This window comes from Podarcis vaucheri (assembly GCF_965113315.1).
Source record: "Podarcis vaucheri genome assembly, chromosome: 10".
NCBI lineage: Eukaryota > Metazoa > Chordata > Lepidosauria > Squamata > Lacertidae > Podarcis > Podarcis vaucheri.
The window spans coordinates 57,271,682-57,286,982 of NC_138748.1; the positions used below are offsets into that span (position 1 = coordinate 57,271,682).

At 38.6% G+C, this 15,301-nt stretch overlaps 1 protein-coding gene across 34 annotated transcripts in view; it reads left to right on the forward strand.

The window, feature by feature from the left end:
* CACNA1C (calcium voltage-gated channel subunit alpha1 C) overlaps positions 1-15,301 on the forward strand; it is a gene marked incomplete at its 5' end in the record, with an annotated part of 519,781 nt that overhangs the window by 356,976 nt on the left and 147,504 nt on the right. For all 34 annotated transcript variants that reach the window (XM_082240319.1, XM_082240340.1, XM_082240308.1 and 31 more), the window contains one exon: positions 2,306-2,478. In XM_082240319.1, coding sequence (XP_082096445.1) covers positions 2,306-2,478 — 173 coding nt within the window. The remainder of the gene's footprint in view (positions 1-2,305; positions 2,479-15,301) is intronic.

The window sequence follows — 15,301 nt, forward strand, 5'->3', positions numbered from 1 at the left end:
CTAATTACTTTGATTATTTTTTGCTTGATAAACTGACATCACAGCAGAATTGGCAAGTGTTGGCTATGTACTTGTGTGTCACAGAGGATTTTCGAAATTTTAGAATTTGAATTCTAAGACCCCTGAGTAATTAAAGCACATAAGTTGTCTATATGCCATAGGTCTTTTCTTGTTATTACATTAGTGAAGCAGTTTCATAACCGTTTAATGAAATGTTGACCATAGAGAGAAAAATAATACCTATTGCTTATTGGGTGATTTCCATTAATTTCAATGGGATTATTCTGAGAATGACTAACGTTGGATATCACCCTATGCATGTGACATCATGGTAAAGAATTGGTAAAAAATGAATGGAAGTATATGAAACAAATTTTAACCTACTGATGTTATGATTGTTTATTCAATTTATATCCCATCCTTCCTCTGGAAGGTGCTTCTCAGATTATTATTTTTCTTGGCTAACAACTCTCCATTGTAACTCCATTTAATCATTGAAGGACAGGGCAGTTTTTTTGTTTGTTTTTGTTTCTAGCCTTCGGAAAAATGGGGGTTAGAAACAAAAAAATATGGTGGTAAAATAGGAAAGATTTCAATTTTTACATTTTATACATGTCAATTGAAAAATGCAGGTTGCCCATTAGCTGTATAAACATTTGTTACCATACACACTTAGCAGATTGCAGATTTGTTCTGAGGAAATTGCCCACATGAATGAAAGGGTAGTTCAGTCAACAAGCCTTTTGATAATTTGCTGTCTTGGTATGACAGCTAACAAGCATAAATAATTTATGCCCATTGTAAGATGTGGAACTGAATGGAAATTGCAGTCATTTCACAGAATAATGCCAAATAGGAATCATTTGGAGGTCATTCTTGGTCATATATTGATACTGAATAGATTCAAATTAGCACCATAGATGGAATTTTTAAAAGAATTTCATTTGATATTCCCAGAGACAGCAGGCCTTCATAGATCAGATTTTAAGATACTGGTTTTGTACTACTTTGCTATTGTTGCTGTGGAATGATTTTTCAAAACCACTAATTTTTCCAATATTATCCTTGCAATAACTCAATAGTAGAATTCCTTATTTGCCAATAATATTGGCCATTTGATTGCCCTTTTCACCCATTGCTGTATTTTTTATTTGTATATATTTTATTTGTATATATTGCTTGTTTTATGTTGCTATGGCTGTTGGCTAATGGGCATAAAGTTTATCTTATCTATCTTACTCATGTAAAAACACACTGATTCCCGCACCATCCACGGGCCGGATTTAGACGGTGATTGGGCCACATCTGGCCCCCGGGCCTTAGTTTACCTACCCATGGGCTAGAATTATTATTTTTTAAAATCCTTATTTGCAAGCAAAAAGTCTCAAGTTCAGTTATCAAAGCTCTACTTTAAAAGATTACAGGGAGCAGGATGGGAAATAAGGATGGGAATCATTATTTCTAGTTGATACTTTGGGAGCAGTTGGTACACAGCAGCTTTGAAAATGATCAGACTATCTAAAGAGGCATCAGACAAATATGAACACTAATTTTTCCACTTCCTGGTTCCCCATACATTAAAGAGTGTTAACAATATTCAACAAGCCTTCAATGTGGAATAATGTTTATACAGTGCTTGGAAGGAGAAAGGCATTGGATTTCTCACTATCCATCTTTTGTTTACAGTTCCATGCCACAGAGCTTCAGTTTATATTAGAAGCACTTTGTTTTTTCCACATTTGTCATATTTGTGATGTATCCATCTACCTTATGGCAAAGCTGTCTTCTAGAACTGATCTACTGAGCTGTTTCTGATCTTCCTGAGGGTTAAGTAGAGCTTCTTCCAATCCTCCACTTTAAAGTCTTTATTATGAGATTCCTAAGAGAAGATGGAGCAAAGCCTGGCATGATGACAGATATACATCGGCACATACAGAAGCTTGGAGTTTTGCCTTGAGTTGAGACTGTCCTTATGTTACTGCAGTACAGATAATAGTTTGTTCAAGATTATTCAGAATAATATTTTCCTGCAAGCATTTTATAAGAAATAATAACAAAAATAATCATTAATTCTCTTTGAGAAATGATCTGAGATACAGAACAAGTAGCTGACATTACCATCTTGAAGATAAGTCATTGTGTATAAAACAGAGGAATCACATGTATTAATATGGGTTGAAATTAATATGGACAGCCAAGTTACCATAGCAGGAAATTTATAATCTCCAGTGCAATTCAAGCTAATTCTTTTCTATCTTTCTTTTGGTCTCCTGTTCTCATCCTTTAATCCCCTCCCTCTTGCCAGGGAGTTTTCTAAAGAGAGAGAGAAAGCAAAAGCTCGAGGTGACTTTCAGAAGTTGCGAGAGAAACAACAGCTGGAGGAGGACTTGAAGGGATATCTGGACTGGATAACTCAAGCAGAAGATATTGACCCAGAAAATGAAGATGAGGGCATGGATGAAGAGAAGCCCCGAAACAGTAAGCAACTCTCCTCTGTTTGTCCTAGGGTGTCTAGCCAGCAATTAATGTTCTTTATGGGCTGCATTAATGAACCTATGCTCAGGAACTTAGAAGGGTGCACCCAAGCCTTGCTAAGATAAATTTTGCCATACTGCAACACTATCAATGTTTGCTACATAAAACTGGGGAAGGGAACGGAAGGTCCACCACCAGAGGTGTCGTGTGGCAGCAGAAAAAATAAAGACACTGTCCATGGTGGAAAACAAAACCAGGTACTCCAAGGGTGCTTGGGGGCATGTTGGGGGAGGCTGTGGATCCATAGGATCCCATTTATTCTTGGTCCCCTGACACACCCACCCTGCAGTGCCAGCCAGGATAAAGAGATGCATCTTCCAGTCACCAAAAACTATATGGTGAAGTTGCCAGACACACCTCTGTGGTGAGGAATTATAAAACCTTTGGACTGCCACAGAAAATGCCCTCTCCTGCATTACACACACACTGAGCTTCAGAGGACAACAGATCTACCAAGAGGGTTCCCGCTTAATACCCAAGAGGAGCTGTTGGGAAGCAGACAGTCTTTCAGATATTTGGGACTTGAGTTGTTTAGGGCTTTAAACACTATCATGAGCACTTTAAATTGGGCTCAGAAACAAAGAGGCAACCAATTTGTGAATGCTACTTACCTGTTGGTTTCTCTTACCTCCACTGAGAGATTGATACTCACCAGTATTAGGAGCAGTGCTTTTAAAAAAAATAAAAAATTAGGGGTGCTCTCACTTTCCTACTCATATTGAAATACCACCCCTCAATGAGGCCAAACTTATATTCACAAATGTTTAGGGGTATGCATCCCCCTGCGTCCCCCCAGAAAAAAGCAATGATTAGGGGGATTAGTAAGAATGCTTCTAAAATCCATCCTTCTTTATTTCTCTCTAGATTTTATTAGTGTCATAATGCCTTGTCCTGGTCACATGGTGGCATCAATGTTTTTGCTTTCTGTCACTGTTTTCAAAATTTGTAATCATGACATCACATTCTTAATATCACACTGAGTGCATAACCCCCTCCCAAATGCACATAGCTTTTTCCTTATTAAAATATATGTATCTTAATGTAATGGTGAGTACAACTGGGTGCTAAAAATAAGCCTGTGATGCTTTAATGTGTCCTGCAAATGGCCTAGCTGGGGGTGGGGGGTGAACCCATGATGAATGGGAGAAATGAAGGGCTGCAACAAGAACCAACAGTGCATTCACCATTTCTGAAATTAATTAGAAAATTTCATTTTGAATAATTGGAAGACAGGCAAGGCAGAACACTGTGGAAGAGAAATCTGTCCACCCATGGGCACTGGTATTTGGCAGTGTTTCAGATAATGAAATGGGATACAGAGAATCTTACCCTTTCATGCTCTTTTTTAATCGACATAGAAAACCTCTACTCTTTATTAACTCCTGGGGATATTTTTCTTTCCTTTATCTTGAAATACCAGGTCTTGAACCTTTCATACTATTAGCCAATTAACAGACAGTTCTTTTGTTCTTAACATTCATTGTTGAAATGTTCATTATCAGCTATATTCTTTTGGACAGGAAAACCCAAAATATTTCCATAGATATACTCTGCTATCCATGTCAAATACCAAATAAATAATACCTGATCAATTCTTTATATGGCCAAACAAGCATAGATTTTCATTAAAACTATATCCTGTCTTTGTGCAGGCACCTTCATTAAAACTTTTGCTTGAGTAAAAACTCAAGAGATAAGCCTTGGAGAATGGTGTTAGCTCTTTAGCTAAATGCTTGCATTTCCAAAATCAACCAAATTTATTATAATTTATTTAATATGACTATAGAGTTATTAATTGTGAAAAGGAATTAAGATAATAAAGCAGAGAAATGTATTTGTGTATCAGACTTCTATCCTACTTTTTAAAAAGAGTGCTTTAATACTATTAAGAGAGATTCTGAATAGATTTTCCTAAATTACTGCTGAATCGCCCCACTGAGCGGCTGATGTGCACAAAGGAAAAGATGCAATTGAATTAGGATTAGATATGCCCCTCACCACGAATACATAGGTAGTCAGGGAAGGTAGCAGGTTTCACTCACATCATAGTGGTGCATCCAAGTGTATCCATTTCCTTTTCACATACAAATAAGTTGTTACTTTTCAGTCATATGGAAAAAAGCAAAGCATTGTATTGGAGACACTCCCAACTTGTAGAAAAGATCTACCAACCAGCCTTAACTGAAAGAGTCTGCACAGAAGTGTGCAACTTGTCTATGTGCTCTATGTTATGCACTATAGCTCTCAAGCATACCTACAATATGCTATTGTCTCTCCACATAATGGTGGGAATTAGCTAGTTATATAAAAGGAAGAGATATGCATGCATAGGTCCCAGATTCAACTTGTTGCATTTCTAGGTAGTACGGGGAAAGTCTGTATGTCTGAAACTGGAGAGCCATCACCAGTCAGTGTAAACTGTAAACAATATTGAGCTAGATGGGCCAATAGTCTGACTATAATAGCCAATAGCCTGACTATAACGACATATGGAATGTATAATATTAAAAATGGGAACCCATTATGTTAAATCATGTATACCAAGCACCCAGTTTCAGAGTGTTACTCAAATCCTAGAAGGCTTATGATAGATGCATACTGAAGATTGAAAAAGGAATGCATTATGAAGACAGTTATTGGATGACAGACAGTATTTATGCCTGCTGGATATACAGATAATCAGTGATATAAGATCTACCATTGAAATTCAGGGCTTAATGTCATTTATTGGTCATTAATCTCAGAAAGTAACCGGTGGTATGTTTTGTTTTGGGAAGAGATATTACTTTAAATACTATAATGTTGGTGCCTGAATTTCAACTTTCAGGTTTGCTTACATACTGCCTAAATGCAAACTTGGCTCCTACTTTGTCTGCTGAATCAATGCCACAAAATCACACAGTAGTTCCTTAAGTTGTTTGAAATTAATCTTGAAGTCCAGAGCGCATGTCGGACCACCACCAAAACTTGAGTAGGGACAGCAACATCATATTAAGAAGCGCTAGATTAACTGATGGACCACTTGGTTCTGGCAAGGGAATGATGTGATAATGAGGCTTCAGTTCCATACCACACCATACATTAAAACCACATGTCTTCCCGCAAAGAATCATGGGAACTGTAACTTAATTACAGGATTCTTTGGGAGAAGTCATACACTTTAAATATATGATGGGGACGAGACCATTTGTTCATGTCAGATTGGCACAGACGATGAAGAAAATAATCAAGCAGAAGTTGGATACATCTTTGATGGGGTTCTTACTTGCTTCATGTTTGCAGTTTAAATGGTACCTCTTATTTGCAATATTGTTTTCATTTGTAATTAATAGTTAAAGGTGTATTTCAGATGTCGGATTATCTTTTGTTAAAGCTTGGTGAGTTTTACAACCTGAACCTACACATCCAGAAATAGGCACCACTGAGTTCAATACAGCTTAAAGGTAAAGGTAAAGGTACCCCTGCCCGAACGGGCCAGTCTTGACAGACTGTGGGGTTTGTGCGCCCATCTCACATTTATTGGCCGGGGGCCAGCGCTGTCCGGGGACACTTCCGGGTCACGTGGCCAGCGTGACATCGCTGCTCTGGCGAGCCAGAGCCGCACACGGAACGCCGTTTACCTTCCCGCTGGTAAGCGGTACCTATTTATCTACTTGCACCCGGGGGTGCTTTCGAACTGCTAGGTGGGCAGGCGCTGGGACCGAACAGCGGGAGCGCACCCCGCCGCGGGGATTCGAACCGCCGACCTTTCGATCGGCAAGCCCTAGGCGTTGAGGCTTTAGCCCACAGCGCCACCCGCGTCCCTCTCAATACAGCTTAGTTGAAGGGAATTGTGTATAGGACTGCATTCATGCTAATTCTAATAAATAGTGTAACGTGGGCATAGTTGTGGACTATTTGGGAACATGACTGTTGGGGTTATCCTGATGAGCACCTGCACATCATATTTACCACTATGCCATTGCTTAGACCTATAGGGATGTAAAAGAAACACCTCCTCTTATAGGATGCAGTTGAAAACTAGCAAGACTTTAACAGGACTGATGCCCAGAATCACTCAGATCCTCATGTAGTTGAGCTAGAAAAACAATGGAAATCTATGTATCTCCCATCTTAACTATGTAGAAGTGGCTAAGACAGTTCATGTGGTGGTGACAGCTACAAGGGTTTTGGTTGTATATCAGCGCTGTCTGAATCTCAATGGGAATATGATGTAAGTGAGTCTGTATGAAAAAGACAGAGGTTAGAAAAACAGACTGGGGCATCTGATGGAAAGAAGGAGACTGATAAATGGTTCAAACTTTCACAGGAAAAACAGATATGTATTCAAAAGCAACAACAATTTTATTGGATGGTTTTATAGGATGTTATTGACCTTTTTGGTCACCTTGATTTAAAATGACGGGTAGAACACCCACCAGGCTTGCTCTTTCTGCATTCATTTGTGGAAGCCAGGGAGCTTCAATGGGGTTATGCTGCTTTCCCCAAATGCTGATGCCTTAAGAGGTTACATGAAAAATAAAAGGGCGGCTTACTAAAACAGCCCACATTATATTGTTCATGGGCAGTCCCATAGTTTAATTTTAGTGGCTGAAACATGGTATGTATGAGTGTGTGCACGTGTGCATCCAGTTCAGTAGCGTAGTCATTAAGTAGACAGCTACTTTGCTTCTTGGTTTTTGTTCACTAATAGATGTACAGGAAGTGTCAAGGAAAAGTCAGCTTCCTTTTGGAATGGAAGTTCAACATCCATATCTTCTCAAACCCACATTATTCCCCCTCTGTATTATTCAGTTTCCAGGCACATAACCTGATGGAAAGGAGTTAGAATATTTTGGCTATCCTATATAGCTGGGATATTTGGGGAGCTCTTCTTGTATTAAAAAATAACAGCCAAGGCACAGCGGCAGCAGAATTTGCCTAAGTGAAAATAATGAAATAGCAGAGGTTGGGAGCCAAGCTGTTTATCAGTTCATCTCCTTAGCTCACCAATTTAGCATCTGGAGAGCAGTGCCATCCAGACCAATTCCTTTTGCTCCTCAAACACAAATACCACAAAACAAAATACAACGTCATGGAATGATTTATTATCTGCCATCAAAAATTGATCGAAGGGGAGAGTGCAACAGTGTCTACTTTTATCTTCTGCCACTGAAGTGGAAAATAATCATTCAGTAACCAAGGAAAGATTAGCTGCAAATTCTAACAATTGTAGGCGTTATGCAAGAGAGCCTGACTAAAGCGCCACAGGAACAGCAGTTACTGTGGTGGTGGAATACACTGTGTGTGTCTTGGGGGAACAGGGGGAGAATTAGACACATGCCAGAACTTTCACAGAGAAGAAACTATTGTCATTACTTGTCACTATGTCATTACTTAAGGATCCATAATTTATCTCATGCATGCTGACTTGAAAGTAAATGCTGCAGCTGGCACCAATTTTATCTGGGATTAGGGAATGTGTCTTCCTGGTCAAAGGATTTGTCAAAGGACAACTAAACCAATATTGTTGGTCCTACATTGCTTGGGGCTGCATACACACCATTCATTTAAAACTTCCCTCAGCGAATCACGGGAGCTGGCATTTAACTCTTATAGAGCTGCAATTCCAAACACCCTTAACAAATTGCAGTTCCCAAGATTCATTGGAGGAAGTCATGTGCTTTAAATGTGCACAGCCTGGGTATGTGCACAATCTGGATCCTGCCATGGTTTGGAAAAATTAACAATAAGCAATGGAAACAACAGTCACTAATGTTAACATTACTGAAATTCCCAGTGTTTCACTTTAATTAATAGTTTTATAGCTTCTGCAGTATGTGAGCAACTCTTACTACCTAGAGAGGGATTCAACAAGTTTTCAAAATAATTAGGAGCATATTTTATGTTTCTGGTGCATCTCTCGGGCAGCAGTAACATTACTTCATTGTTCCATAGTTTTCATTGCCTCCGTGTTCCTCTTCTTCTCTCTCTGTTTCAAAGGAACCTGTGATCATGAAACAAAATGGAAGTTGAAAAAGAAAGCAGCAATTTTAAAATAAAAAATAAAAACTTATCACCAGCCTTTCATTCTCTTCTCGTGGTTGCTATCAAGGGAAGGTAAATTCTGTCTAGTTGAATGCAAAATAGAACCAACCAGTGCACCCAAGGATAATCACGACAACGAGGACAAAAGGAGGAGGGAGAGAAGAGTCATTGGCTTGAGTGTCAGGGTCCAATTCATTTGGGATGATAATAAAATGCTTAAAAACAAACCTGTATTAATATTATAAGATTCTAATTCTAATTCTAAGGAATCCCGTTGCCGGCACTTTGGCTCCAAAAATTTGTAGCCTTTAACCCCTCTATTATTTTGTTGTGGGATAGTTCACATATTATCCCAGTAGCATGGTAACCTTTGATAAACCAATAAATTCTCCAAGTAAATTGGCTGAGTGGTTACCATCAGATGCTGCAAGATTCTCTTGCCATTCAAAAAATACAAATTTTCAAAGCATATCAGGCCTGTGCATCACAATAAACTTTAATTTTAGAGAACTACCCAGAAGCTCCAAACTGCCTTTATTTTTTAAAAAAGAAAATTGGTGCTACACCTCTTCTTCTTCTGCATGGAAGGAGAAAGATTGCAGAGTGAGAAACCTTTTCCTAATCCCACCTTAGAAATAAAAGTAAAAGTTGGTTTACAACGTACCAAGTCTATTTGATAGTTTATTTTTTTATTTAATTTCTAAAATTCATATATTATTTAACTACAATTGTCTCTAAGCAGTGCACAAAAATCTCAATACAATGGAAATAAAAATCAGTTAAAATATCCACATGATTTAGATTTGTTACAAGCACATTGTGACCTGCCTTTTTGAAATCAGTCGTGTAGGGCCACATGGGGAATTGTGCCTCAGGCTGAAGGAGCTGTCCTTAGTGAAAGGATATATTTTGTTCCAGTTCCTTAATAAAAAATTAAGATGTAAACAACATCCTGATTCATAGCCATACCCACACATAACACGTGACAGTGCGATAGTGCACAGTTTTAAAGTAGGAAGGGAGTGGAAGTAGAAGCCTTTGGTTAAAGAAGAGCACCTACCCATACATCTGAACTGTTTTTTATTCATATTAACATTACCACAGCACTGGAGTCTGCCGTACCCGTGCAGCAGAGATAAAATACAGATCTCAGTCACACTTCTCATTCTAGTACAATTGTGTCTTCAGCTGATTTCAAAAGTGGGTATGGTGGTTTAAAATAAATAAATTAATTATTAAATTTATATCCAAATCTTCTTCCCAGAGGGGATCAGAACTGCATGGGGTGATCATAGGAGAAGACAAAACCTCCATACTCAGCAGGCCACTACAGGACCACAAGAACGGCCTTTTCTGCACACTGTAAGACCTAGGGTAGCAAATACAGGGAGAGACACTCCTTCATGTAACTGGGTCCCAATTCATTCAGGGCTTTGTAAGCTAAACATAACACCTTACATTGGGCCCAGCAGCAAACAGGAAGAAAGTGCAATTCTCAAATAATTCATTTTATGTGATCTTTTCTTGATGCACTGCTCAACACTCCTGTGGCCATAGGAGCCACCTCCTAGGAGCTGAGGAGGCTTTGTCCCCCCCCCCCCATAAAATATTTGAGGGGGCCAAGCCCCCCTCCCCAAGTTGAGCATAGAAACATAGCATCTTAGAGCCAGAAGGGACCTAGGATCATCTAGTCCAACCCCCTGCAATGCGGGAATCTCAGCTGAAACATCCATGACAGATAGCCATCCAACCTCTGCTTAAAAACCTCCAAGGAAGGAGAGTCCATCACCTCTTGTGGGAGTCTGTTTCACTTTGAATGTACATTGCCATTCAAATCATGTGCATGCACCGTGTCATGTGATTATGTGGGGCAGTACTTACCTGCCTCCCCCCATATCTTATTTAAGCTAGCACACCTGCCTGTGGCCATCTTTTGCACCAGCTTCAGCTTTTGGACTGTGCCCCCCCCCACAAGGTGATTTCACAGATTTTACAAATAGAAACTTTGCTCTCTTAAATCATCTCTGAATACCATGCAAATCTATCCTTTGAAACTATTGCTTAGGAATCTAAAATATAGTATCATCATGATCAACTCACAGAGAACAGAGTCCTGGCAATAAAAAGCAAAATCCTAGCTTTTGTGTTTTCAGAGAGAATCTTGAAAGAAGCCGTTTGATAAAACCCCCAAACCCAAGTCATATTTACTAGGAGAAGAGAATGATAAAACAGCCGTACCATACATGGCTTCTCCCAGAGCTGCAATCCCCAGCACCCTTAACAAACTACAGTTCCCATAGTTCTTTGGTGGAAGTCGTGTGCTTTAAATGTGTTAAGTTGTGGGCGAACATATCAGACGACACAGCGATTCTTCCAAAGCAGCTCTTTATTTGTAAGCTGGAACAGAACTAACTGAGGAGCTCAGTCAGCCTGCTTATATAGAGCTCCAGAGCAATGTAACTGTTGCCATTTTCTAAAATTATCCAATCACTGAACGTCACTTTCGATCCTTCATTTTCATAACTATCTACAGTATCCCCCTGCTGGCCCAGGGTGAGAACTTCAGTACATAACAAAATGTATGATGTGATAATAAAAAAGTTGGAAGAGGGAGTGGTACACAGGAAGGAAAGGAAGAGAACACGGGCATGGACAAAGAGAAAAGCCATGGGGAAGAAAAACAGAGCAAATGAGCAGGGAGGAGAGATGGGTATGGTTGGGAGCTGCAGAGGTAAGGAGGGCTGATATTCATGAAATAACCAGGCGAATGTTGGACTGTACCTTTCTTGGATAATTTGTTTTCCCCAACCAGGACTTTAAACGTAGACACCTCTTTCTCTGAGAATTTGTCCAGATTAAATCAGTCTAGTGACAAAAATATTTGAAGAATCATGATGAGAATAGCAGGAGATATAGAAGGTTATAAATTAGTTACTTTGACAGCTGAGTGAGGGAAGCTTGCATAACACCTGCCCACACAAGACCTAATTCAAGGTAATATTAACAGTTCCTCGCTTCTATGAATGCTCCAAAAAGTATTCACAGACTACAAAAAGCGACTACTGCAAATGTATCAAATATGCCTGTTTTTTAATTCCGTTTGGTGCAATTTATCCATTTTCACTGTCTGAAGAGTTGCAGAAGTTAAAATTACATACTTGAAAAGCTTGTTTTAACTAGAAAAAGCATTGTTTAACCTCTTGATTCCAATCTGAAAACAGTGCCTGTTGCATTTTTCTGCCCTATAAGATTTTATGATAATGGCAAACCTGTTAGTAAAACTGCCTGAAGGCACACTCCTGAGGTGTGCTGTGTTCAAAATTACAAATATATTTAGTAGACATAACATTATGTTAGCTGGATGTTAAGAATGCTGAAAGGTATTTTATTATCATTTCAGACTAGTAGCAGGCAGTCTACAGTCTCAATTTAAAAACGTAATGTTAAAAAATTAGTGAAATGTTATATTACCTGGTAATTATACGCACTTGGAAACTGACTTTGTGCCAGAAAATAAATTCAGTATAGTTATGCTTTTTTGGGATTGCACTAGTTCAGCCTGCAGGTGGGAGAATGCAAATGTACAAAATTTGCATATTAGGGAGAAAGATTCAGTTTAGCTTCCTGTTCCACCACATGTGCAGGGAGGTTTTGTTTTGTTTTTAGAGGAGTCAGGCATGGTACAGTGTAGAAACAGCTTTTTAGGTTTTAAGACTGCTGAATGTATAAACTCAGTCATTTCTTGGAACTCTGATTTTTGATTATTATTATTTTTGGTAACTGAGGGCTCTTGAGGAAACATGTGTTTCCCCCTCCCCTTTCATTTTTCTTCTTGTGAAAGGATGTTCAGTATGATGATTCAGAAATGATTTAAACCTTCTTTGGGCTTTTGTCTGAACAAGTGAGAGTTATAAGTGCTTAGGGGGCAGGGTGTGCATACAAGCTTATGCATTTAGCATAAAGAATTGAAGGGGGTTTCAGAGTGATCTTGAGATGAAGAATGAAAGGTGGCATCTAAACAAGAAAATGTTGAGGTAATTCAAACTGTTGAGGTCTTCAGTTACCTCACACAGACTAAGTAAGTGTGTGTTCCAGTCATGACAAAGAGGTAAGATCTCTAGATTTCCTAGAAATTACAGTGCACTATAGAACAGTTGGCAATGGAACTGACCAGAGGGAAGTCAAACTTTAATCTTAAATTGTGACCAGGATCTGGTGTGAGATGTAAGCCTTGTTGAATGGATTGCAAACAGTGATCACAGAGCTATCAAACATAACATCTGTAAGTGCAAAGAAAATTCAATACAGACACTTTTAATTTCAGAAGAGGAAACTTAACAAACTTACCAGTGAATAGGTCTTAGCAGCAGTGAACATCACCACATCTTGTGGCAATGAATTCCATAAGTTAATTCCATAAGTTAATTTTGGACTCGCTTGAAAAGGTCATACCATCTTTTTGTAGCAGTTTATGCTAGTGAAATGTAACAGGAGTTTTGAACCTTTTTAAATTCTTCTACAAAGTATCATTTAACACTCTGTAAGAATTGCCATTACGAATTGTCAGCATACAGTTCTATATAGACTCTAGTGTTCAGTACTGAGATTCATTCACATGGGCAGAAAAGAGGAAAATCATATGTGACTTCCACACTGGTGCAGCTTTCTGCATACTCGGTATAAATAAATGTAGAGTATTTGATTGTTTCCAGGGTACTATGCCACTGCTAATAAATGTGGTACAAAGAAAGTATCCTTTCATATAGATTAATTGATAATTGATAAAACAAATGAGGACAGCATCTCCATAAACCAAGGAAGATAATGAAACTAGGGTCCTGAGATGAAACAGAAACTCTTTCTGGTGATGAAGCTGATCACAAAATGTAACTTGATTTAAGGAAATTGCTTCGCAACTGAACACAAAAACTTGGTTCTGTATTGTGAACAACTAGAAAGTAAATTATGTTTCCTACTTTGAATAGTGCTGTTTCTTTGTTGTGTAGAGTCCAAGCAGGAAAATTGTTGCCTTGCTAGAATATGAAAATAACATTACTTGAGTGGCATGGAGAAGAGACATGCATTGAGGATCTTGCAGCTGGTTGGTATGGCTACAGTATGTGTAAGGAGTACCATCCATTGTGTAGAAGATGTAAAGCCAGGCACGATGAATAAAGCCAAGGATGGCATTATTCCAAAGAGCTACACAGTGATGTGTGGAGAGGTGGTAGAGATGGAGCCTAGCCTGCCCTGAAGTAGCTGTCTTACACATGGATCTGGTTGAAGGGAGTGTTCTGATGATGACACGTGTGGTTTTACTGTTGAATATGAATAAGGCTGACACTATAAAATTGGCTGGGTGGGTCATGGGCAGGATTTGAAATATAAGCATTGGCTGAAAGAACTAATAAAAGTGAAGTTCAGATAATAAAACACATGTATTGTAAAACAGTTAATAAAAAGTAGCAAAAAACAAACACCAGGAAAGGAGGGGTGGGAAGAAGAAATTTATGTTGAAAAATGTATATGAACATAAGGGACCTCTGAACAGGAGGTGTCCAATTTTGATTGTCAAATCTGTCCCCTGTGCAGTTCACTTACTGGCTCTGTTCTGTTCCACAAGAGCTCCAGCAAATATGTACAGCCACATGTTACTGGTAGTGCTTGTGATTTCACAACTAAAAAATCCTGTAAAATGTTTGGTGATGAGGTTATCATAGGACTGATGTGCAGGGTTTTTGAGCCAATGTTACTGTAGTAGCTGAGATTTTTATTGTATCATATTTTTAGGAAGGAAACAGCTGGTTCCAATTAACTGCTGATACACGTCTCCAGAAAGTGTGCCCCTAATAAAACATGACTATCAAGAAATCATGTTTTTTTACATTAGACCCAGTTCCTCCAGAAATACTTAAAGGCATGTTACAATATAAAAGCAGAAAACATTTTTAAATGCAGACCCAAACATGACACTTAAAAGCAAACAATAAAAACCAGGAACTGCACAGCAGTTGCAGAAGAGCAATAAAAAATAACAGCAATATTTGCACAACCATTATATTTTAATGATTTGATTTTACTCCTAAACAATGCTGCTATGTTTTGTTTTGTTTTTCAGTTTTCTATTCTTAGGAATGTTAAACTCTAAGGGTGGTATTCTCCACAATTCTACACACTATGTGTGCTCTTACACAAGTAGATAATGTATTTTTTAATATAAGCCCCACAGGAAAAGGGTTTGTAGCAGCTATGTACAAAGCCTTTGTCAATATTACTTTCGGGAAATTGACCACTTTAAAATCTACATAGAAGATGGTTGGGGGCGAGGAGTATTGATGAAGAAGAATGGGAATGGCTATGGAGAGTGAGTCTTTTTAAGACCATCTCTACTAGCAAATTGGCTTTAAAAATGCACCATAGATGATATTATTGTTCTATAATGCTTTGCCACTTTACTTCCAGATCCTTTCCTTTGTGCTGGAGGGGATGCAGGAACAAGGGTTAGGGTACCTTTTTCCATTTGTGGTGGGAGTGCCCACTGGTGGTGCAATTTTGGTTAACGAGTTTTGCAGAAAAAAGTAAGATCATCAGGGACCAGATTCAGTTATCATAAGAACATGTTTTTTCTTTATTTACTCAAGGGAGTAAATGAAGAATTTAAAGCAAAGGATCTGTTAATAGTTTTATTAATAGTTTTATTAATAGCATCATACAGAGTTCAAAAATGGAATGCTTTATC